Source organism: Macrosteles quadrilineatus, unplaced genomic scaffold, assembly GCF_028750875.1.
Source record: "Macrosteles quadrilineatus isolate MER2022 unplaced genomic scaffold, UCM_ALF_1.0 Scaffold_3__2_contigs__length_128488019, whole genome shotgun sequence".
In the NCBI taxonomy this organism is placed as follows: Eukaryota; Metazoa; Arthropoda; class Insecta; order Hemiptera; family Cicadellidae; genus Macrosteles; species Macrosteles quadrilineatus.
In genome coordinates, this window is record NW_026542596.1 from 99,004,593 (window position 1) to 99,031,024 (window position 26,432).

A 26,432-nucleotide genomic window follows, 5' to 3' on the forward strand; every position below is an offset into this window, starting at 1 on the left:
AAAATACATAAGGTTTAGAAAAATTGTTTTGATTTAGTATAGTTTTGATCTAGACAGTGTTTGGCAGTCAGTAACAAAGCCATATTAAGTATCTGAATGGCAAGACAATATGTATCATCAAAGTGAGTAACAATGCCATTTGCAGAACCAAACTAAGTGGTAGGACAATTTGCAGTGTCTAACTGAGAGGTAGGACAATTTTTAACATCTATGTACACAGATGTTGTAGGTAGGACAATTTGCAGTGTCTAACTGAGTGGCAGGACAATTTTCAACGTCTATCTGAGTGGTAGGACAATTTGCAGTGTCTAACTGAGAGGTAGGACAATTTGCAACATCTATGTACACAGACGTTGTAGGTAGGACAATTTGCAGTGTCTAACTGAGTGGCAGGACAATTTGAAGCGTCTAACTGAGTGGCAGGACATTTTTCAACGTCTAACTGAGTGGCAGGACAATGTGCAGGGTTTAACTGAGTGGTTGGACAATTTTCAACATCTAGCTGAGTGGCAGGACAATGTGCAGTGTCTATCTGAGTGGTAGGACAATTTTCAACATCTAGCTGAGTGGCAGGACAATGTGCAGTGTCTATCTGAGTGGTAGGACAATTTGCAGCGTCTAACTGAGTGGTAGGACAATTTGTAGCAAAAACAGATTGACAAGGCAATTTGTATCATCAAACTGAGTAGCATAGCAGGACTATTTGCAGAATAAAGCTGAGCATCATGGCCATGTTTACCTTTAAACTTAGTGACAGAACAGTTTAGAGCTTTTAACTAAATTAAAACAAGCAAATTTTTACTGTTATGCCAGATAAGATTGCCATTTTCAGTGTCAACTAACATATTTTGTTGTAGGGAGGAGCTGCACTAGCATTAACAGAACAGACAGAACTGCATACAGAAGAGCAGCCCGAGGATATATCTAGTGAAACACATGTAGCACCAGAGGACAAGGTGGATACTCTACAAATCGAGACCCCCGTAGTAGAGCCCCCTGCAGTGGAGCCCCCAAAGTCCCCTGTAGAGTCAGCCCCACAATCCCCGACCTCCCCGTCATCTGATACTCATGAGTGGTACAACTCTCAAGGTGTCAGGTTCACCCCTCAAGAGGAAGGTAGGGAGAAACTGTCATTTGCTTTTTATTTAAAATACCGTAGGCATTCAAGAACTAAGGGTTTATTGTTATGAAGTTTGATGCACAAAAATACTTATAGCATTCAAACTATTACAATTTATTTATTTTAATTTTAAAGCTAATATGTGACCACTTAAGTCATTTCAATTGGAACTGTTCCTTTTTCTTGTGGTCTATTCTTTATAGTAAAATTTGTTATAACAGTAAAATATGTGTTACATATATACAGTTGTCAGAATAGTTCATTCGGAGGAGCACCCCTTAAAGCCACAAGAAAGCTATAAGTAGCAAGTAGCAAGAAAGCAGTCCCTTAAAGATCAGGCAGGTAAAATCAAATGGAATTGTACCCTTTCAACAAATACAACTTGAATAGCATTAATTAGGATTAAGTTAGGATGGAATAAATTATGTGATAGGATAAATAGCTTAATGTTGTTAGAAGCAATATAGCATGTGATTATGTTGTGTGGTGTTGCAAGGAGCAGGCCCACTGGTGCCATATGGTGTGCTGTGTGTAAGAGAGCTGTTCAGGTTCCTGGTGTCACTGTGTAACCCTCTCAACAAGGAGAACTCCGAGGTGATCATACACACGGGACTGACGTTGCTCACTGTGGCGCTCGAGGTCGGCGCAGACGCCATCGGCAAGTACGCCACTCTGCTCACAATAGTCAAGGACGATCTGTGCCGCAACCTGTTCATGGTGAGAGTAATGATCTTCAGTAGACTTAGATCTGGTGCCATTGAAACACTTAGGGTGTTATCTTTTTTGTGTAGAAAGATTGTTTGGGTAAAATGTGTATGAAATATCAAACAGAATTTAAGGATGGAGATATCTTCAATAGGAATTAGTACGGATTGTAGTTAATTAGTTGTGACATAAATTTCCCTGATAAGAAAAATAGTTGTTGATTATTTTCAACAAAAGGCAGCTCAGCCTTCTGTGCTGGGTAAATTTTAGGATATGTGGTAATCGAAACCGAGAGCCAAATAAAAAATTTCCCCTTGACTAAGAAATATTCACAAATAATTATCCTAACTACCTAAATTCTTTACAATTAAGTAATAATTTTTGTTAATTTTTTCAGTTGCTCAATAGCGAAAGGTTGTCCATCTTTGCAGCAAATCTTCAAGTATCATTTTTACTCTTTGAATCGCTCAGAACTCACTTAAAGTTTCAACTTGAGCTATTCTTGTCACGGCTCTCAGAGATAATTGTCTCGGACAACTCCAAAATATCTTTTGAACAAAAGGAACTAGCATTGGGTAAGTCCTTAGGATTGGGTCATTCTTAAATTTACCTATTAATTTAAGAATAAGTTTATTAATTTTAGGACTTATTCTATCAAATAAATTATATTACTTTAGGGAGTTTAACTCAGCAATTTAGCATATTTATCATTGTTTCACAGGGACAATAAATTCCAAGCTAAAAGTCGATAGGTACAAGGGATCATCAAGATCCAGACTGTTCCTCAACGTTAAACCATTTAAGCAATTAGACCTCCAACAAAACAACTTTTTCAACTATTAAAATCAAACAAAAAATCAAGTAAAAAAGGTTTTTTATTAGTGTACCCACTAGTGTTCTAGTTAAGTGTATCCATTAGTTTTTTGGCAATGTAGTTTTCGTCGATGAGGTACCAGTAGTATTATTGGTACTTTTTCCAATCAACTGTTCTGTTTGATTTATATTTTAAAACTCATTGGATGTCAGAACCACATGTAAACAATGGTATCTGAATTTAAAAAAACTGACACTATTTTAATTTGTAACTTTTGATCATGCAACCACCGTAATAGTTTCATGTGATTCCGGCCAAATCTTGAACATCTTCCGCGGTCTTGTAGACATCATAATCGTCTCCCATGGTCATGGAAAAGTCATATTTTTTTGCACAGTAAGAATTTTTTTCACAGTAAGAAATTGAATTTTTCTACCTCAAAATCCTCACAGACACGTCCTGTGATGGCAATAGTAAGAGCTCGGCTGGACTCTGCCTATTTTCTGTAAAACATTGTAAATTTTTGTAAAAATCAAATTATTTGAATTTTTTACTACCCAAATGTGGTCCCAATTGATTTGGATAGTTGGAGTTTTACTTTTATTTAATACTAGCATTGACATCCAATAATTTTCTCTTGAAATGTTCAAAATATAGTACTTTCTTACTGAAGTGGCCACTCGTATCCCAGTCAGTACTTGGCTTTATCATCAAAGCTTCTAGATCACCAAGCTCATTAAGCCTCAACTTTCTCATATCCCTTCAGACCTGAACCCACAATCTTACTTTTGGTCTTACAGTTGGTTCCCTGTCCTTAGAAACATTTCTCAATGTATTTAAATATTGAGTTATCTTAATTTCTCAGTAAGTTGAAGTTGCCATTTCAAATTGCAGAATGTGTGGTTCAGCTGTGGAGGATCCCTGGTCTAGTGACAGAACTCTACCTCAACTACGACTGTGACCTCTACTGCCCCAACGTCTACGAGGACCTGACCAAGCTCTTGTCCAAGGTATGGCTTGAAAATGTAGCTGTAGTACACTCCCGTTTATCCAAGGCCGTTCCCGTTATTGGCCTGAATAAAAATAGATAGTAATTTGTGATTTGTTGAGAATATTTGAAAGAGCCATTAAGTATTATTTTAACGTAAGAATGTTCCACAACAACCTAGAAAATGAAAAAGACACAATACTACTTTACTTTTACTTTAATACTTTTCAATGAAATGGCAACCATACAAAGTAGGTATTTTAAGCCAAGCTAGGTTAGCTGCCAGCCATTTGCAACCTGGCCGAGCTGTCTGGAGAACGTAAGCAATTGCAGTGTCAATCTGAAATAATAATGATTTTATGATGTAGACGAAGTAGACTTGATTGTGTCAAGTTAGCTCAGGTGAAACTCAAACAAAATCTAAAAATTATGCTTTTCAAACTAAAAGGCCTTATTGTTTGGTTTCAATACTGTAGTCTATTGGTTCAACATGATTATAAATAATACGTACTTTATTTAAAGTTTTTAAAACAAAGGCGGTTGTGTGTGTTTCTATTTTTATTTTCTATAACACTACCTTATTTAAACAAAATACTTGCATGACAATTACATTTTATCAGTTTTAATTTGCTATGTATTGTTAAAACATATATTTTCCAAGTGTTTGACTTTGCTAATTTGGAACTAGTATCCTTAACCTCAAAATCAATGTAAACTCCCTTTTATCCGAGATCCTTGGTAACCGAGGCAGTCTCAGTCCCAACAACCTCGGTTAATCAGGAGTATGTATGCTGACAATATCCAGAGTTTGATATCCGAATGTGGAGGATTCTTGGTCTGGTTACAGTACAAGACCTGAATTTTACTAAAAATTTAATTATAATGTTAAAAATTGTATTTTTGTTTTTAACAACATGTATATGTTTTTCAGAACGCTTTCCCCGTGACAGGAGTATACAGCACGCATCTGTTGTCTCTAGACGCACTACTCACCATCATAGACACCATAGAACACCATTGCAACAGCAGAATCCTCAACGAGAAACAAGTAGACTCCCGCAGATCTCCAGGTAGGCCTAATCACTCAATACCTCTGATGAAATACATAACTGGTGGTGTTTTTGAATGAAATCAATTGTAGCAAAATATTTTTTAATAGGAAATAATCCATCCGGCAAAGTTTGATGTAGGTAATTTTAGTTTGATAGTTTATTAACATACATTTTTTTTACATACAGTATGTTTGGAACTAGAATAATTCTACACTAAAAGACAAAAAAAATTATAAGTTATAAAAAGTAAAAAAATTTAATAAAAATTTCAATTATCAAAAAATACCTGTTTAGATAAGGTAATAAAGAGATAAAAAAAAGTATTGATTGCACAACAATTACTGGTGATACATGTATTTAGTAAATTTAAGTGCAACTTATAATAATTATTATATATTAGCCTTTTTGAACATTTAAATTTAGTTATAATTTAGTCATTATTAACTAACAATAAGAGTTATTAAGTGCTTATTTCTCTGCTACTTTTACCACAAGATACATATAAGTTGTACACAGGATTGGCTTTAATAAAGCTTGATCTTTGCAAACATAAAAAATGTCTTCACTTAATCAAAATTAAAAAAAATACCATGCTCACACAATGTTATTTGATTGCCGATTTGTTGTCACATTGATTTTGTTAAACAGCTAGTTGTCGTACTTAAAAAAATTCACTATTCACAATGATATTCAAACTAGCAGAGTACCAGTTCTTCGTACGGGGTTGGCTTATAAGTATAAAATGCATATTGCAGTTATACTCTAGCTTTGCGTTTGCAATAGGGGAGGATAAGGCTTGAGAGAATTTGGTTCTTTATATTTACGGTATGCTATAGTATAACAGATATGGTATAGTATATACAGTATAGTATTACACATCTACCATAGCCATTCTGTTCTACCCCTGCACCTGAACAATATAAAAAAGTAAATTATCAAACATTCACACAATATCACTAATTATGTTTGAAATTAAAAATATAAACATTACTGTAAAAATCCTACTTTGACAGTTCTCATTGTGTATCACAGCTTTTTGATGCTGCTTACTTCAAATTAGCTGCTATCACAATGGAAAAATATATAATATTGCTGCACCCTGTTGGTAAACCTTATAACTTTTAATGCTATTGAATACAGTATCATAGAATAACTTTATTGGTAAAATCAGCTGCCAAATTTTTTAATTCCTTTTTAATGTGAATACCCATAAGGTTAACATGGGAAACTCTAGAGCCACTGGGGCGAAGCCTGAAAGGAGTTTTGAGATAACAATATGCCTATATGTTAATCGGGAATGTGAGCTATCATCACCTCAAATTTCAGCCCAATCCGACCAGTATTTTTCCTGTTTACTTGTCACAAACATACATACATACATACATACATACATACATACGTCCAAACTTTCTCATTTATAATATTAGTTTAGTAGGATTAGGTACCTATACTACCTATACTATTTTGATTTGATCGTTTTGGTAATTGTAAGGACAGAAAAAAAACATGAATTAAAGAAGTTTAAATAAAGGACATTCCACTGTCTTGTTCTCGCAGTATCTGACGGAACCATCAACATAGTGACTCCCTCGTGTGTGATGGTCAGCAGACAGAAAGTTTCTCAGAACATTCCTAGTCATGAACAGCTGATGGCGATTAAGAGGAAGAAGAAGGTGAATATACAACAAAGTTAATTGGAAATTTGGTTTGGAAATGAATGAGACTCGAGTTGAAGAGTCCAGTTACAGTAAATGTTTAGAATTACTTCCATGAATTAACAGGGTTTATACCAGTTACTGAAGACACATAAGTTACCGATTTTAAGTAAACAGATACAGACACAGATTTTGTTTCAGTGCCACAGAAATTATAACAGTTAAACAATTGTATTTTTTAATCTTCTGGAATTATAAGCAACTTTTTTAGTTTTTAAATAAAATATTTGTTTAGTCAAAAGGAAAAGTAGTTTTACAGTGCATTTATACATTCTTATATTTTACTTAGTAATCAACTCATTGACTTTGAAATTTGCAACATTTTTCTTGTTGTAATTGATAATTTACGCATATTGCAGATAATTCCTTATCACAAAAGTCTGGAGAACTTAAAGATTTTGATTTATTTAAGGAAAGTGAGAAAACCCCTTTACTGTCAAACCTACCCAACCAGAAACAACAACAGCAATCTAAACAACCACATAACCAAACCACAATCAAAAGTTATACAATCTTTACCATACCATTATCTGGGACAGGTCACTTATTTATGGTACACAATTTCTGTTTGTAATAATTGTAATAACTGTTCTTCTCACCAGTTACTAGCGACGGGCACGGAACACTTTAACGTGAAGCCCAAGAAAGGGATACAGTTCCTGCAGGAGCATCACATCCTGTCCGGAGGTCTAGAGCCACATGAGGTGGTGCAGTTCCTCAAGGAGAACCCCCACCTGGACAAGAAGATGATCGGGGAATACATCAGTAGCCGCAACAACCTGGCTGTGCTCGACGCGTTTGTCAAGTAAGGAATTTCATCATTTTGTCTCCAAGATTGATACAAGATAATATAAGTTACGTATCTTTTGCCACTGTCAATCCGCAATCCACTATCATTAAATTACTAGTTTCAAAGAAATATAGCTACATTTTAAATTCTCATAAGACTAAATGCCATAAACTCATATTGTCACAAGGAACATTAAACACAATAATAAAGGGACTTATTAAAACAAATATTGGAAACATTACCTAATAGCCGGCCAAGCAAAATGATAGTAAGTCTACTGAAATAAGCCTCGGTTGACAGGCTGGGTTTCTGACCTGCATAAAATGCAATTTAATACTGTCATCCCAGATACCAAACCAAGAGCATTTAAGTTATTTCTACCCGATTGCTTAGTCCTATCAAGTTCCTATACTTGTTTCCGGTTGGCTGCAGCACAGAAGAAAGTTTGAGGAGACTGTGGCAGTAGCTCCAAAGTTCCGTATCTTAAGACCATAATTTACAGCTCATACAGTATTGCTGTAGAATTAGATTCATTCTGAGCCAAAAACATAATTAGTTAAAAGTTAAAACGTAGTCTTAAACTTTTGCTCTCAGGACACAATAGTTCTTATGGGCCCAGTCAAACTAAATACCAGCATATTTCTGACATTAATCTGAAGTTTAATTAATGATTAAGTTGGAGTTTGACATGATATAGGTCATTAACTTTATTTCTTTTCCAGGTCTTTTGATTTTACAGACCTGAGAATAGATGAAGCTCTGAGGTTATATCTTGAAACTTTCCGTCTACCCGGAGAGTCCCCTTTAATATCCTTGCTGATGGAACATTTTGCAGAACACTGGCATGTAAGTCTAACTCTTGTATATTTAACCAATCCGCAACTGCAACTACTTTGGGTTTTAATTTTTATTTTTACAGTTAGTTCTGTTACCTGTGACATTATTGATGCCAAAATCAAATTAAATTCACCACCAAGCACTATTGCTAAATTGAGTTTCTTTTGGTTTGCAATTTTTTATCTTTAATCTATCTTAGAGTTTAGTTGCACATGGGCATTGGGCAACATCCCGTTTAGCGAGATTTGAATTTTGTAACTGTTTATTAAGTACAAACACATTTTCCCAGTACAAATACTCATAATAGCCAATGAAATAAAAATGTGTCGGGCGGTAATGTATTTTTCAGATGAAAGAGGACTTTAACTGAAAGTTTGTCCACAGAAATGTAATGGAGAACCATTTGCCAACGCTGACGCAGCCTTCACTCTAGCGTATGCTGTGATAATGCTGAACGTGGACCAACACAACCACAACGTCAAGAGACAGAACAACCCGATGACTGCGGACGAGTTCAAACGCAACCTGAAGAAAGTCAACGGAGGCCAAGACTTCGACCAGGATCTGCTGGACGATATATACATAGCTATCAAGTAAGTTGACCTTTGTTTATTGATCTTAGTTACAGTTAAACTACTTAGTTGGTCGACATTCTTTTAATCCAGAATTATCTTTCAAGATTTAATACATGAATTATGTGCGTTTATAAATTAAATGTTGTTAAGGTGTAAGTGTAAGATACTAAAAAATAGCAGCTTTTTACCTGTGCTCTAGTCAAAAGATTGTGTGTAGTTGCAGGGACCACACATGTACAAAATGTTGAGTTATTATTTTTGTTAAAAGTAAAAACTTAGGTGGTTTAAGAAGTGTATCTGTTCTCCAAGAAATGAACTTGTTGTTAACAAGAACAAACAATACAGTGCCAAAATGTCAAAAAGTATTTATTTGGGTTTAAAACTCCACAGCCTGCTGTACGTACACGTATGTTGAACGGCCCACAAACAGCTGCAGACATCGACTTGCTGCTCGTCTAACTGTTGTTCATCTCTTGTAGGAATGAGGAGATTGTGATGCCAGCCGAGCAGACTGGTCTAGTCAGAGACAACTACTTGTGGAAGGTGTTGCTGAGGAGAGGGGAGGGTAAAGACGGAGTCTACATCCACGCTCCCAATGGTCTCCTCGATCACGACCTCTTCAGTCTCATCTGGGGACCCACAGTGGCAGCCCTCAGCTTCATGTTTGACAAGAGCCACGACCCTGCCATCTATCAGAAGGCCATATCGGGATTTAGGTGAGACAATCAAAGTTCTAAAATATTTATTGCTTTTGCAAGTGTCTTCATGAACTTTTGTTTGATTGTGACAATAACTGATTATGACCCAACAATAGCTGGTTGGAGTGAAACAACAGCTGTTCATGGTCTATCAATTTCAATTTCATCACTCCTTTTGCAGACTCTAGACAATGTCCAGAATAATGTCAAAGATGGCTTATCTGCATTCCAATAGTTACAGTATTTGTGTAACTAGTGAGTGAAGTGCAACAAAGTAAAAAGTGTGCGGCAAAGTAAGTAATTGCAGCAAATAGCAGCTTTCTGTAGTATAATCAGTGCAAGGAAGCCCACTTTGTCAGGTTACTGTAGGAACAATAAATTGTAATTCCTGGAATCAGTCATAAGATGGCTGTACACTTACAGCCTTTAAGAGCAGTGATGATAGGCATACTGTAGACTACAGTTGCAGTATCATACCAATACTGCACAAACTCAACACTGTCTGATACACCAACAGTGTAATACATGTCTTGACAGTAGGGCTAAGTAATAAGTACCAAAGTGTGAAATCCTGCTATGTTATAGCATTTTAACATAATTTACGGTAGGCCTAACTTGTTTTGATTAACAGGAAGTGCGCCATGATCTCTGCTCACTATGGCATGAGCAATGATTTTGACAATCTCATTGTGTCCCTCTGCAAATTCACAATGCTCATCAACTCAAATGAGGTAAAAACCATTTTAAAACTTTTGTTAGCTTTAATATGATCTACTTTACTTTATCTACGTTACTCTACTTTAATAAAATCACTTGGTCATTAGAGAATATTTACTGAGAAATAGAGACGTGAACCTATCAATCAACTAGCGAATAAGTTATTATTTAATCATTGTCTTCAAATTAAGTGATGGTTGCTTTAAAAATAATTCATTTAATATGAGCAAATATTCAAATACTGAATCTTCTTGCAAAATTAATGTTGAAAATTGTATTAATAGAATAATGTAGTTGCTGTGGCTGGTATACACATGATAAATTGTTGTGACATAATGATGATTTACGTTTTGTTTGGAAATATCTTAAGATCCAGACTCACCTTTTAAGGGTTTCAAGTTAAGGGTTAAAATTATATACTCTTGAGATGACGAGATAAACCTTTATAGACTAACGTTATGAGTCAACATGCCAGTTTGTTTGTTTTGATTTAACCTAAAAAATTGACATGTGAACATTAAACTCATGATCACACTCACTACAGCCAAAAAGGTTCATCCTCAAAGACATTCAAACACACCTCAACAGCTTCTAGCTAAAAAAAATCCAACTGTAGGCCTACATATTTTTTGTTGAGTTTTTAACCACTGGACAACCTCTAGTTTACATTATTTTGTGGCCTAAAAATTAGTGTTTTACTGCATGAAACTTTTTGTAATAGTTAAATGAATTTTAAAAAATCCAAATATGTATACATTTGTTGATGTTTTTAAGATCTGTTCTCAGTAACTAAATAAAAGTATATTACCGATATTTAATGTGTTCAGAATAGCAATGTTAAAGGAACAATTATTTGGAATTGAGTTTCTTCTAATATTTTAAAGGATTGCACAATGCACATGTATTCTTCTATCACTATTTTATAATTATTTCTGTGTGGTTTTTTTGGTTTTTTTTACAGTAGATTTAGAGACCCAAATTATTCTCTTAAGTAATCTTGCCCCGTTGTGAAGCATGCGTAGAACAACTAGTTGCAATAATTTTGCAAGATTCTCGCCCTGAAAATATTCTAGATTATTTTAATCCCTCCAGAAAAACGTTAATGATTTTCTAAAAGAATCCTCAATATTCAGGTCTCAAACATACCTTTCTGACCACATTATGTTTACTTTCTTGAATAAACACAGGTTGTAGTAGTTTAAGTAACATAATATTGATATTTGACTCAGATTCAGCCAATAGAAGCTCAAAGTGAAATATCTTTCTGTTTTGAGATTCCAATTCGACATCTCTTCAGTAAAAATATGATTGTTTTTTGTTGGTTGTATTTAAAATACAGTAGAACCTCGGTTAATCGAAATAAAGGGGGGAGAGCTGTTTCGGATAACCAATTTTTCGGTTAACCCTTCGTATGCTGAAAATAGCCTATGTATTACCACGGTTAAGGAAAAATGATTTTAAAACTATGTCTATGTCTATACAATGCAGTGTTTTATTTCAGCTACAAAAATGTTACATTGTGTAAGGAAAGCCCCTTTCTAGAGAGAGGAGCTCGGCGCTACGCCTCACTATTTACATATATTAAGTATTGTACTTTTATTGTAGCCTTGTACTCATTTAACTTATAATTTATGGAACAGTTTTGGTTAACCCGGGTTTTGGTTAACCCGATTTTGGTTAACCGGGGTTCTTATCTAAACAACCCATTTATACTAAAGTCATTGAATGTGTATTGTTTCTGCCAGTCGCCAGACAGTTTGACGATATCCTTTGGTGGCAACCCCAAGGCCCTGTTGGCAGCCAGCACTGTGTTCAACCTGGCTCACAGACACGGAGACATAATACGAGAAGGGTGGAAGAATGTGCTGGACTGTATACTACAGCTGTACAGGTGCAAACTGCTGCCGAAAATACTCGTGGAGGTAACCAGGCTAAATATTGTGAAAATTAAATGCAACTGTCATATTTTAAGAGAAAGCCAAATGGCCAAATGAAGTGTTTTGAAAAGGATTTAGAGTTTAACTCTTTGCGTATGTATTTATTGTTCTCTTTTCCTTCCCTATGGATCGGGAAGGCCGCTGAAGGTAGCCCTGTAACTCGTGGCTACATGTAGTGGTCCTGTTCAGCTCAGCTGTCCACCCCATAGTGGCCCCCTGTTTCTCTTCATAATATATAGAATTGTAGTTTTTTTTTTTTCGATTCTCTCTGTTTGGGAGGTGCAACGCTCCCTCGACAATCATCGGAACTATCTGGAGACAAAAGCAAGCCGTTGTTTTTATGAGCTTATAATAATATTATCTTGTGTTATTCTAGAAGATTAAGTAACTAGAAGTAAGTAGTTAGATCACTCCATCAATATTAAGATTATCAACAAAATACATGTGACCAACATTTTTTACAGCGGCTGATGAAAGTTTGTGACTTGTTTTCAGGCAGAAGATTTTATTGAGCTCAGTGGGAAAATCTCACTTATGCGTGAAGAAATACAGCTTAGTCAAAAAGCTGAGACGGGCCTTCTAAGTTCAATCTATTCATACATTTCATTAGGCTCAGGTAAGATATACAATGCAACATTTTATGAATTACATTACTTTTAGTGTTTGGGAAATTTGTTGAGATTTAAAATTTTTTGGTTGTTGTTATTTTTTTACCACTTAGAAAATTTATCAGTTTAAATAGAAAATTTAATTTCAGATTGTACCAAGAATAAGGGCTAGAAAACTATTCTAGATTTCGAACAAATCCTGTTTGTTAGTTTTTGTTATTTCCATACGGAATCCAAAACATTTTATGGTATTTCAAAGATGTATTTAAACTTATATTGTCTTCTCACAAAAAGTTGAACAAAAACTATGTTAATTGGTGATCAATTAACTTTCTCCATTTATTTTGACCCTTGTGGGTCTTCTCCACTGGCTCTCAACGTTCTCATGTCTGGCTACTTTATTCCTCCACCTTTTTTAATGCTCAGGCAGTTTTCTTCCATCCAGGTTTTACTTCCATGATAGTTTTATTACAATTTCATCTCTTCTCCTTAATACAGTAGAGTTCCCAAAAGTCCAAAATGGTTGGGACCGGACCCATTTCAGATAACCAAATATTTCGGATTAAAGTTTTTTTTTTTTTACTCACTTAAACTCAAAGTGTTATTAAGTTGCATGATGTTTCAGAAATGTCCAGTCACCGAGTCCCTTCTCCTGAAGATCAGGATCACATCAGACAAGCCCAAGCCTGTATCAGGGATTGTCATTTGGAACAGCTAATCACAGAGTCCAAGTTTCTAAGATCTGATTCTCTCCATGAACTCATCAAGGTATATCATTCCAGTTAAATCAAACGTTTTACCTCTTACAGGGTGTATACCAACCGGGAAAACCGGGAGAACCGGGAAAAAACCTTGAATTTGAAGGGACCTGGAAAAAACTGGGAAAAAGCCGGGATTTTTGGACCGATTCCGGGATTTTTATTTAAGCCCCGGTAGAAGATTGTAGTCGTAAAATGCGTCTTGCCGCGATTGCGGGCGACGACGATGACGTTTTCGTGACCGCGGGAGACGACGATGACGTTTCCGTGACCGCGGGAGACGGTGATGACGTTTCCGTGACCGCGGGAGACGACGATGACGTTTTCGTGACCGCGGGAGACGACGATGACGTTTCCGTGACCTCGGGAGACGACGATGACGTTTCCGTGACCGCGGGAGACGACTATGACGTTTCCGTGACCGCGGGATCAACGATGATGTATACACTGCCGCGGGAAATATTCATGATTTTGCCGAGATCGCGGACGACCACGATGACGTTTTCGTGACCGCGGGAGACGACGATGACGTTTCCGTGACCTCGGGAGACGACGATGACGTTTCCGTGACCGCGGGAGACGACTATGACGTTTCCGTGACCGCGGGATCAACGATGATGTATACACTGCCGCGGGAAATATTCATGATTTTGCCGAGATCGCGGACGACCACGATGACGTTTTCGTGACCGCGGGAGACGACGATGATTATGTCTACACGGCCGCAGATGTTTATGATTTGGCCGAGATCGGGACGACGGCGATGACGTTTCCATATCTGCGAGAGGCAATGATGATGTCTACACGGCCGCGGAAGATTTTCGTGATTTGCCGTGACCGCGAAAAACGACGATGATGATTTCTACACGGCCGCGTGATATGCTCATGATTTTACCGTGATTGCGGCCGACGACGATGACGTTTCCGTGACCGCGGGAAACGACGATGATGTTTACACTGCCACGGGAAATATTCATTATTTTGCCGAAATCGTGGATGACGACGATGATGCAGACACGGCCGCGGGAAATATTCATGATTTCGCCGAGATTGCGGACGATGACGACGATGACGTTTCCGTGACTGCGGGAGGCTATGATGATGTCCACACGGCCGCGGAAGATATTCGTGATTTGCCGTGACCGCGAAAGACGACGATGATTATGTTTACACGGCCGCCGATGTTCATGATTTAGCCGTGATCGCGGACTACAACGATGACGTTTTCGTGACCGCGGGAGTCAATGATGGTGTCTAGACGGCCTCGGAAGATTTTCGTGATTTTGCCGTGATCGCGGTCGATGACGATGACGTTTATGTGACCGCGGAAGTCAATGATGGTGTCTACACGGCCGCTGAAGATTTTCGTGATTTTGCCGCGATCGCGGACGACAACGATGACGTTTTCGTGACCGCGGGAGTCAATGATGGTGTCCACACGGCCGCGGAAGATTTTCGTGATTTTGCCGCGATCGTGGATGACGATGATTATGTTTCCGTGATCGCGAGAGACGGCGATCATGTATACATACCGCGGGAGATGTCCAGGATTTTTCTATGATAACGTAAGACTGTGATGACGTGTACGTCACTGTGGGAAGCGACCACACGACCGCAGGAAATATTCAGGATTTTGCCGCCGTTGATAATGTGTTCATAAAAAATGAAGATAATATTCAGGATTTTGCTGCTATCGAGAGAGACGATTTTTCCGTGGCCTTAAGTAATGATGATAGTGAAAATTATTACTATAATAAGGATTATTACTTTTTAAACACTAGCTCACTGGACTTTTGATGTAGGCCTAAGTTTATATTGTATACTTAAGCTGCAAGTCTTAAATTGATTATAGTTTAAGTGGAACCAACAAATACGCGGGAACCTGGAAAAACTTCGAAAAACCAGGAAAAAACCTGGAAAAAACCTGGAATTTCACTTTAATAAAATAGTATACACCCTGTCTTAGATAAATTGTATTGTTAAATTTTGATGTTAAATTTTAAGATCGTATCTGTAGTTATTGGAGGGTTCATATTGTAAAAAGGGATTGTTTAGCATTGTTAAGTGAGTTTGCTGTTAGACTTGAGACTTGGTTGTGTGGGATTGGAAGACAAGACAAGACATAATCGGGGAATCATTGTTATTTGTCGTTGTCTTTTTTGACAGTTTTGAGTTTTGTTTGTGTGCTATGTCGACATTTAATGATTAAGATGGTGTTTTATAAACTAGTTTTTGTCTCTACTGGTACTGACTAATAAAAAACACTTACTTTACATCATATCACAAGAATTGGAAAAACCCATTCATAGTATTAAATTAATGACATAATTGTTTTAATCGAATAACTTATGTATCCTCTTGGAATATGTAATTCAAAATAACTCAATTAACTTTTTCCAGGCACTGATACACGCATCATACGGCCCTGAAGGTCACGTTTCTCTTGGTACGTCATACAATGAAGACACTGCCGTGTTTTTCCTCGAGTTACTTCTGAAGGTTGTGATACAAAACAGGTAGGATTTAATATTAATATATCACAATTACAATTTTTTCTCTTGAAAAGGCGATTGTATTAAACATTTAGTTCAATAGTTTTGTATACGACATTTTTTTAAAGTAGCAGTTTCAGTTTAGTTCTTAGAATTTAAAACTTTCACATAACAGCATTGTTTACTTACATAACAGCATAGTTTTACTTAACAACACGGGTAACGGACCAATGAGGTTTAAGAATTGAGAGAGAAGAAGTAAGATTGTAATGCTTCGAACTTCAGCTAATCGGCTGTTTACCAATTGAATTGTTGAGTGGTGCAATTAGTGATTATTAGTAATTAAAAACAAAAACCGATTGTAGGTAAAATAGCGTACGCAACTCGCGTTAACGACACTCGTAGAAGTTTTAAGGCACTCGTACCTTAAATTTTCTACTCGTGTCGTTAAAACTATCTTTACGCGATCGCTGCGTAACCTACTAAAAACGGAGTCTTTGGACTATGTTGTGTTGTTACTCGGAAGTGAACCTGATGGAATATAAGACTTGTATGTTTAAAATTTTAAAGTGGTCCGATTGGAACGTGCTGTTTGACAAATAAGGTTTAAAAGGATCTACCTGCATCAGCCAGATTGCACTTTTGTCCTGTATTCCTGTTACACCTGAAGTCTAAAACTATAGCAGTGCACCACTAAACATGGATCTCTTGACTGATCAGGTAATCTAAACGATGTTTGATTAATTGAGAGATCCAGAGGCTTATTGGTCAAATATGTAGTGAAGTAGTAATTTACAATGGTTACTACAGTAACAGTGATGTTGCACACAGAGACAGAGTGAGCAGTATATGGCAGAGTGTGAGGGACCACATATACACACTGCTGATGGGAGCAGCTGCTTGTGACCATCACTTCCTGGTAGAGAGGTCGGTGGTAGGGCTGCTGCGACTTGCGATACGACTCATGCGGCGTGAGGATATGAGCCCAGTGGTGAGTAGTAGCACTCGATATACATACGATCTGGGTGAGTTCAGGGGTGAGCAGGAGCACTCGATATACTCTAGGGGTTCCCCAATATTTTTTGTTTGTGTCTAGCATGCGGTTGGTCTGAGGGATCGGTTTTAGCTAGAAATTGTTTTAGGGTCAAGCTCGGGTTCGGTGTAGCCGAGCCAAGCTTCATAATTTAATTAGCTGCGATCGCAATTAATATTTTTTTAAAATTATTACTTTCCAAAGGACCAGAGAGGCTAAAACCCAATGATCCAAACTTTTTTACTTGATCCAACTCGATCTTAAGTAAGAGAGTCTGGCCCACAGGTCGTTAACATCTGTGTGAGTCCATTGGTGACTAGTATCACTTGACATATACACTCTGTGTGCATACACTTCGCCTGATGAATTTTGCCGAGTACCTGGTATATCGCCGTGTCTAGGTACTTCAGTCTCTGAGGATGTTACTGCTGCTGAAGGCCTCTACACTAGCCAGGGTCGCCAGACAGGTGTCGTATGGACTGTACGAGCTGCTGAAGACGAGTGCTGCCAACATACACTCGGCCACAGACTGGGCTATCATTTTCACTCTACTGGAGTGTGTTGGTGCTGGAGCCCCTCCTCCTCGGGTGGTTGGCAAACCTTCCCATCATGAGACAGGTTAGGATTGCATCACTATTGTCATAGTTGTATTACTTCTTTTGGACAATCAAACCATGAATGATTTTTGGTCTGCCAATAATTTACCTTCACCTCGTCTCGTCTTGCATGGATTTTCCTTTTATTCCCATCTACCTTGTATCCCTCTTCACATGGCCCCTCTATCTCAATCCAGGTCACCGTAGAGATCTTCTTCCTTTTTATTTTCAATGCTGAGTTCCTTTCCATCCTATGTACTTGTACATCCAATCTGAGTTGTCTTGATTTTTCTGCTGCTTCTGTATCTACTTCCTTAAACAATTCTCATACAATTCGAATTCTCTTAGTTTTTTTTTTCTATATTCACTATTGTTCTTTCTATTTTTATTTTGTCACAATAAAATAAATTGCAGTTGTTTCTTGTTAACTAAATTTAATTGCTGGTTTTCAAAAAAGGTGTTTAATTGAGTATTGACAAAAAGTGACTTGTCTTTTTTTATCTTGGAAAATAACAAAATAATGTTATGGTGGGAGGAATGATTCTGTATGAACTACTTTACTATATTCAAACACACGATTAACCTATTGTATTTAAACACACAAACTGACATTAAACGGGAAAAATATGAATTAATAGACAAAAGTACAGCCAAGTGCTATTTCCAAGAGGGGCAACACTACTCTATACTGTCCCTCTGTACTTAATCTCAGGAAAATATAGAAAAAGAATTTTCTACACTAATTTTCTAGAAGCTACCAAGGTAATATTGATTTGAGTCAATCGTATGTCATTTTTCTGAATTTGGTTAACGTTTTATGTCTAGGAGCCAAGTCAGACGGGGAGGTGGGACTCAACCCCAAGTTTGGTATTGAGGAAGACAGCGGCTTGGGGAACGAGCGAGGCTGCACTTCTGACTCAGAGCTTAGTCTCAACCAGAATATCCCCTCTAGTCCTAACACCACCAGTCCAGAGCTGTCCCCCAACACTGGCGGAGGGTGGATAATGGTATGTCTATGTCTCACGTGGAAGTAGAGAACTTTGGTATATGTGATGAGAGGGGGAAATGTTGCAGATTGTAGTTGGATGTAAAATGGAGCAACTTTAGGACTTTTGTATCAGTGATGTGTTATAAAATAACACGCTTTAAAAGTTATGTGATAAATATGACACCTATTTTTTCAATGAGCTAATGTTCTCTTCCTATTTGCTGCAGGTTGGCCGTGAAGGGGACATCCAGCCTCTGAATCGTCCGCTCTCCCATATGTTCAGCGGAGGGGGGGAGAGAGACCTTGCATCCCATGATCCCTTCTCTCTGGTCAAGTGTTGTGAGAGTCTAGCGTTCCTGGTACGTGATGTCGCGCACATCACTCCGTACAACTTTGAGAACTGTGTACATTGCATCCGTACCTTCGTCGAGGCTAGCCTGGAGTCCAGTGAGTACTGTTTGTTATCTTGTGAACTTAATTGTTTACTTACATTCCCAAACAAAATTGGGTAACAGGCTTTTATAAATGGGATGTAATCCGTCCTACCACAAAGAAAACACCACAATTAAATATATCAAAAATATAATCATCACTGTTATTTGACATAGAAAAGTTGGAGTTAAAAAAAAAATATTTTTTGGGCCTGTGGATTTTTTTTTTACAAATTATTTGAAATTGCAGGCAGCAAAAGTCGGAAGACAAACAAGGAAGCAGGTGGGAAGCAAAGGAGGCGAGTGGCTGGTCGTAAGAAGGAGGAAACAAGAGCTCGCAGTCCTACATCAGCCTACGACGCTGATGAGAGTGACTCTGAGGAAGTGCCTAGTGGGTATCACCAGGTGCCTATTCAGGTGAGCTGGCCTGCTGTTGGATATCAATGTTGTTGGTACACAATTTATACCTTGATTATTAAAAACTTAACAGTTATGCTGTTCGGATCTTATAGTTGTATACACTCAACAATAAGCTAGCCAAACCTTCTCTCCCCAAAGATATCCATCAGACTTATAGCTACACAGTCTATATTTCATTCCGTTCAAAATTCCTACCTTCTACAGCTCATAATATATTTATCAAATTGCTTTAATGGTTAAGGAAAAGATATACATCATGTTGAACCAATCTGACCACAATTATGATACACAAGAGTTATAATTTCATTCAAACATAGGCTTGTTTCACCACAGCACATGGGACCTAAAATTTACAATAAACTGCCGCTGTACTTAACAAATTGAATCTTAATTAAATTTAAAACTTATTTAGAGGTGTGGATAGATGGTTCCCTTTTTTGCTGGTATTTTAAAATTATTTATTTATTTAACACTGTTACAATTTAATATTGATAATTTAAAACAATTATTGTTCATTAATCGTTTTACATAAATTTTTGTTTTGATACCTCTAGACTATAACATATTGATTGGCATATTGTGAAGTTAAGAATAAATGTATAAATCATCATCATTCTTGTGATTTTTTCAAAACTGAATGAGCCATCTGAGTGGGCAGAACTAATGGGCAGTTGGCCAATGATAGACTTGAAATAAAATCAGAACAATAAAATATGGTTTCTTTTTCTTTAACCTTTTGTTTTAGTAGTATATCTGCTACAGTAAAATAACGGATATTTTAGACGAAACTCATCAATCCAAATTTTCAGAAATCTGAATTGTCGAATGTGCCTATGTGGTCTGTTATTTTCTCTGGATTTGTTTCCTTCTGTGGAGCGTGTATTAGACTAGTTCTAGAGCACCATGAGACGTCAAGATGACTTCTTTTGCTACAGTTCCTTTTTGGCATTTCTCTTCTATACTAATTGTTTTACTGTTGTCTTGTATGGTTGTGACAGTTGCTGGACCTGATGCACACTCTACACACTCGTACAGCTCAGATCTACAGGTGGTGGGCTGAGGAGAACGCAGAGACTGAGCTCACCTCACTGTGGGCGCAAGGCTGGTGTCCGCTTCTGCAGGGTATTAGCAGACTTTGCTGCGACACCAGGAAACAGGTAAGACCAACTATAGTAGACCACTATGCACTCAGCCCAAGCAAAAATATACTTTAGTTTACACAACCAAAAATTTAAAACTGGTTGGTTGAATTAAATTTTTGTTGGAATCTAGAGGCATCAGTTTTCACTGTTGTCCAAGTAACAATAGCGTCTTACATAGTTTAAGAGACCCAGTAGTAAGAGAATGTAGATGCTGTTCTTGTTTTTTATACTAACCACACAAAAAACTAAAACATGGAGACAAAAAGCCATCTGATTATTTCAAGTAAATTTTAAAATGTTTAAAACACTTTAATTATAGGTACTCAGTGTACTCTACAGAAATCAGTTATTTACATAATCACATTCTGTAGATGGCTCTAAATTCCTTTCTGCTCTAAAACTGGTTACAATTTTAACATGAGTGGAATATCCAGTTTTAATCATAGTCAATGATATAACTGAAAGGATGTAACGATGTAACACTATAATCTGACACACATCCAGGTGCGTATGAGTGCCATTACCTATCTGCAGAGAGCGTTGTTGGTCCACGACCTACAGACACTCAACGGGGATGAGTGGGAGTCTTGTTTCAACAAAGTGTTGTTCCCTCTACTGTCCAAACTACTAGAGCCGATGCCCAACAACGACCACTCGGGACTGGAGGAGACAAGAATGAGAGCAGCCACACTGTTGTCTAAGGTGAGTGGAGTAACAAGTCTCTACCTTGATAGATGAATAGTTTATGCCGCATCATCTACTATAAGCTGTTGGCCTCGACAAAGTAGACTTGTTTAAAAATGACACTTTACAACTTCTAAAAGTCTGTAGTGACTGTAACAAAAAGTAAAATAAAAAACCTAATAAGTTTTATTCATAGGCTATACAGTGGAACCTCAATTATCCAGGGTAATAGGGGGACTTTAAAGTGTACCCTCAGTGCTACACTTTGAGCAATAGCACTGTGTCGTGTAAACACAGCATTTTATGTTTGAATCGATTTACTACTCTCAACCATGACATGACTTTGCAGGTGTTCCTACATCACCTGACCCCTCTACAGTCCCTGCCTACCTTCACAGCGCTGTGGATGAGGATACTAGACTACATGGACAAGTACATGCATGTGGACAAGAGTGATCTGTTGGTAAGTATACTTATTATATTGTACAAGAAGGAAGAACAAATGAATACACTACTATCTCATGTTGTAAAATAGATCTAGACTGTCGATAGCACACAAAAACCTCACAACACAATTAAACTAATGTTTTAACCGTCCAAGGGTGATTCTTTAGAAGGAACTAGTAGAATAGTAACAAAAACGATACCGCTGATCTTTTCTTACAATGGCGGCACATCATGAGCATAACTTGTAGTCTCAGCCCCACCCCTGATCATTTCTCGCGATCACGGTAATACCTGTGAGCATATCTTGCGGTCTAGGCATCGCTGCTGTTCGTTTTGTAAGAAACAGAAAAATATCCTATTTGTGTGAAAGACTGATGTGGTGATGGTGGTTGTGCAGTATGAGGCTATCCCAGAGTCGCTGAAGAACATGTTGCTAGTGATGGACTCCGCGGGAGTGTTCTCCACGGCAGACCAGAGTCACTCCCAGCTGTGGAGTCTCACGTGGGACAGGATCAACTCCTTCCTGCCTAACCTGCACCAGGAACTGATCAAGAGTCACCCTCCACCACCCTCACAGGACACGCAAGGTATGGTGTAGAAACATTGTGGTGAAATAAACTTGGATCAGTCAAACACCAATGAACCAGTAGGCCTAAACAAAAATTGAATAAGCTAAATTTTCAGGGTGTCCACATTCTGGAAAGTCAGGGATAGTCATGGAAAAAAATTTTGGTCATGGAAAGTCAGGGAAATAGGCAAGAAGTCATGGAAAGTCATGGAAATTTCCAATTATGGATGGATTTGAGGGGACCATTCAATGCTCTAGTCAGCTGTAACCCGGACTGTTGTATCATTTTTCAGGATTTTTCAAAGATGTTCGACAATTCAATTTATTACAGTTGTATTATTTTATGAGTTTTCGGTTTGTTTTAGTTTATTGTTGTACCTATTGTACTCCATTGTTATCTGTTATTACATATTTCAGTATTTTCTGCAAAATAACATGTCCAGGCAGTATTATTTGTGTATGTATATTATATTATAATTTGCGTGTAAAGTTCGTGAGTCATGGAAATCAATGGTAAATGCTCATGGATAGTCATGGAAATTAATGACAAATTTTTTGTGGACACCCTGCTATTATACAGGCTTTAACAGGGTGTCCACATTCTGGAAAGTCAGGGATAGTCATGGAAAGTCATGGAAAAAAATTCTGGTCATTGAAAGTCATGGAAATAGGCAAAAAGTCATGGAAATCCCCAATGATGGGTGGATTTCAGGGGTCCTTTCAATGATCTAGTCGGCCGACTATTGTAGCATTTTTCTTAATTTTTCATAAATGTACGACAATTCAATTTATACAGTTGTCTTAGTTTAAAGGTTTTGAGTTTGTATTTAGTTCATTGTTGTACCTGTTGTACGCCATTGTTATCTGTCAATACATATTTCAGTATTTTCTGTCTAGGCAGTATTATTCAAGTGTTAATAATTTTCGAGTAAAGTTCGTGAGTCATGGAAATCAATGGTTAATGGTCATGGATAGTCATGGAAAGTCAGGGAAATTAATGACAACATTTCTGTGGACACCCTGATTTTGTATTGAAGAGCTTAAAAATCAAAAAGCTATACTTTCTGAAAACCAGAAAAATATGTATGCAGTATTTATAGGAGTTATTAATTATTAAATTCCTGCAATTTGTTTCAGCAAGATTCAAGGTTTGTAGCCTGAGCATTGATGGCGACATTTTGGCTTGATTTTATAAGTTCAAGTTATGCAAACACTTAATACAAATTTGAAACCGAAAAAATGACAGTGCTATTTTACGATGTGTATAGGTTCACTGTGTATAATCATTAATGGACAGTACTGTACAAAAAAAGTTAGCTGGTAGAGAGCGGGGTCTATACTACTAGGGGAAACTACTATCACATTTAAACTAAACGGATACCAAAAAGTAGCAATAGGCCATACAGTTATAACAGTTATGAATAGTTATCATATACAGATATAAAATAAAAAATCATGAGTTGTAACCAAGAGAGCTAAGTGAACGGCAGCTCTGATTGTCGCGCGAAGCGTTAGTGTGTAACGCATTCAACCTGTGAATAGGTCAGAGCTCGGGGGACTTCTTAACTCTTGGGGACAGTAATGTGTAGCGTTAGGTATTAGTGCAACTCTTTGCAACATTTAAATTCAGTTTTTTTTTGGCACATTGTTCTTGTTAAACCCTGTCCTCATTATATGTCTTATACATCTGATGCATGCTTCAGCAACCACCTCTGGCGGGCTGTAGTAACTACATAAAACTATTGGCTAAAGAAAGAGTAATAATTTGAGTTTTAATGATTTGAATACAAAATGAATAATAATGATTTAATGTTCAGTTGGAGAACAAACCAAGCCAGTGTCTCCAGACCAGCTGTCTAATCCACCAACTCCTTCTGTCACACAAACACCAGCATCAGCATCTATACCTGTACCTGTACCAGCTCCAGCAACCCCATCAGTCACTGTGCCTAGGTGAGTGGCACTGTTGCTCTGTATCTCTCTCTACTCAAGTGAATGTGAGGAAAGAGTCAGGAAATATGTTCTTGTAAAATATTGAAAAACCAAAAGAAAGCGGTATTGAAGATGCTGTTTGACGAGAAGGTTGTATGAAGTCTTTGACTCGTCAATGGCACAATTCGACTACAAAAAAGAAGACTACGGAAAGAATTTTAAAATTAGGGGTAAAATCCTAATCTAAATTTGTATCGCAAGGAATTGATAGAGCAATATTTTTTTTTTAGGAAAGAAATGAGAAATTTGCTGGTGTCATTGTGACTAATTCTTGAAAAAATGTACCTGGTTGGAATTTGAACAAAACCCTATTGGTTACAATTTAAAATAATTCAATTAAGAAGGAGGGGATAACAAAGTCGTCATTCAAAATTTTCACCCTTTACTCCCGCTACCTAACTCAATTGCCCATCGTGTGTTGTTCACATAAGTGGCACCAAATTCTGATACCTAATGTCGTTGCCTCAAACTTAACTCTCCAAGCAAACTATTCTAATTCAAATACTCTTCTTCTGGACACATATCATCAGGGTTTTAGCTAAATGAAATGTTAAAATAGGATAAACCTAACAATGAATGAACACAGAAATCTTGGTCCTCAGGACTCTAATGAGGGGGGAAGGTGGTTAAAACCTCAATGTAACTGAATCACATCTCCCCCCCATGATTAAATAAGTCCTTCTAAATAAAATACTAAAAAGCTAGAAATGTGCGTCTTACCCAATAGTAACAACATTTATTTCAGGTTAAATTGTATAGGCTAATGTTTATTGTTGGTTCTGCAGAACAGAGAGAGTGATGGGCCCCCCGCCTGCAGCCCCAGTCTCCGCCAATAGACAAAATACCTCTACCACCATCTTCCCCCACATGGGACAGGTACATTCAAGTTATCAATATCGGATAGTCTTATTAAGTCAACATTACACATCCTAAACCTGATACAAATTCAGCTAGTTTCCAGGATGTGTTTATCTTAGGTTGAGGTTGGTGGTAGTTCTGGAATTGATTACATTTATAAGTTGTAAATATTGTAATAGGAGTCTACAGGCAAGACGGCAAACATTTTGCTTAAATATTGTGTATTTTCAGAATCTTCTATATAGCGATCTGTAGGTCAAACTTTTTTAATTTAGGTTGGGTTTGAGTATGGTAAATAGTTATGGCCCTCGATCCTCAAGCCAAAATCAGATCGGGACGGAGTAATTTTTCTCCAATAAATATTTGTATAAGTAAGTTTGTTTATATATAATGTACATGGTTTTTCTCCACTGAAGTCTCTGCTAAATCATTAACGCCTTCTGCGGTCACAGTAAAATCTTGAAATTCCTCTGCGGGCACAGCAACATCATTATTGTTTCCAATAATAGCGGCAAAACCATGAAAATTACCCGCCACCGCGGCTAAATCGTCAATGTCTTCCCCGTTCACGACAAAATTGTGAACTTCTATGGCCACTGTAAAATCAGGAACATCTACGACGGTCACTACAAAATCATAAATGTCTTCTGTGGTTCCTGCAAAATTTTGAACATCTTCCCCGGTCACGGAAAAATCATGAATGTCTTCTGCAGTCACAGCAAAATTGTGAACATCTTAAGCGGTCATAGCGACATTATCATCGCCACCTACAATCTCGGCAAATTCACGATCATCTCCTAGGGCAAAATTGTCAGTATTTAACCATGCATCTTCGCAGAGACTTTCTATGGTCTCTGCGAAGATGCATGGTTAAATACTGACAATAGTGTTTAATAACTTACCTGGGCTTTACTAAGTAAGCAAGCTGCTATTCCTCTAATGCTCTAATATAAAAATCATAATCCTGTCCTAGGGCCATTTGTTGAAAAAACTTATCTTTATTAGGAATTAGCTTAGTGTAATGAATTTGTTTTGCCGCTTATTGCCAAACTGCGATTTAAGTTAAACTCAGCTTTGATGTTTTCAGCTTGTCTCCACTCCTATTGGTCCACCTAATCCTCCACACTCCTCCACATCCCCTGTTATTCTACCTCCCTCCCCCCTGTACCCCATCCCTCCCTTGCCCTGTGCAACCCCTGTACCCCCAGTACCCCCAGTACCCCCAGTACCACCAGTACCCCAGGCCAGAGCGGAGATCACTGATGATCAATCCTCCAGTCTGCCAGTGTATGATGGGTTTGCCACCATTCCATCTGAACCTGCTATTCCACCTTCCGCTCAGTTCTTCTACCAAGATGTGGTGAGTGGGGCTTTGTACATAAAACTTACATTAAGTAACCCATCATTAATGTGGAATAACTGAACATCCAATCTGTCCAGGTTTGTGGTCAAAATAAATAAACTTTA

At 37.5% G+C, this 26,432-nt stretch overlaps 1 protein-coding gene across 2 annotated transcripts in view; it reads left to right on the forward strand.

Annotated features, from left to right (window-relative positions):
* Positions 1–26,432, forward strand: part of LOC128991059 (Golgi-specific brefeldin A-resistance guanine nucleotide exchange factor 1-like) — a 46,238-nt gene that overhangs the window by 16,426 nt on the left and 3,380 nt on the right. For both annotated transcript variants that reach the window (XM_054413781.1, XM_054413782.1), the window contains exons 11-37: positions 858–1,116; positions 1,617–1,837; positions 2,223–2,400; positions 3,534–3,649; positions 4,559–4,697; positions 6,237–6,352; positions 6,997–7,199; positions 7,907–8,030; positions 8,406–8,614; positions 9,076–9,312; positions 9,926–10,025; positions 11,757–11,933; positions 12,444–12,564; positions 13,182–13,324; positions 15,715–15,830; positions 16,638–16,797; positions 17,241–17,457; positions 18,261–18,442; positions 18,651–18,870; positions 19,105–19,271; positions 20,273–20,431; positions 20,921–21,118; positions 21,450–21,563; positions 21,945–22,134; positions 23,933–24,068; positions 24,893–24,983; positions 26,053–26,325. In XM_054413781.1, coding sequence (XP_054269756.1) covers positions 858–1,116; positions 1,617–1,837; positions 2,223–2,400; positions 3,534–3,649; positions 4,559–4,697; positions 6,237–6,352; positions 6,997–7,199; positions 7,907–8,030; positions 8,406–8,614; positions 9,076–9,312; positions 9,926–10,025; positions 11,757–11,933; positions 12,444–12,564; positions 13,182–13,324; positions 15,715–15,830; positions 16,638–16,797; positions 17,241–17,457; positions 18,261–18,442; positions 18,651–18,870; positions 19,105–19,271; positions 20,273–20,431; positions 20,921–21,118; positions 21,450–21,563; positions 21,945–22,134; positions 23,933–24,068; positions 24,893–24,983; positions 26,053–26,325 — 4,566 coding nt within the window. The remainder of the gene's footprint in view (positions 1–857; positions 1,117–1,616; positions 1,838–2,222; positions 2,401–3,533; positions 3,650–4,558; positions 4,698–6,236; positions 6,353–6,996; positions 7,200–7,906; positions 8,031–8,405; positions 8,615–9,075; positions 9,313–9,925; positions 10,026–11,756; positions 11,934–12,443; positions 12,565–13,181; positions 13,325–15,714; positions 15,831–16,637; positions 16,798–17,240; positions 17,458–18,260; positions 18,443–18,650; positions 18,871–19,104; positions 19,272–20,272; positions 20,432–20,920; positions 21,119–21,449; positions 21,564–21,944; positions 22,135–23,932; positions 24,069–24,892; positions 24,984–26,052; positions 26,326–26,432) is intronic.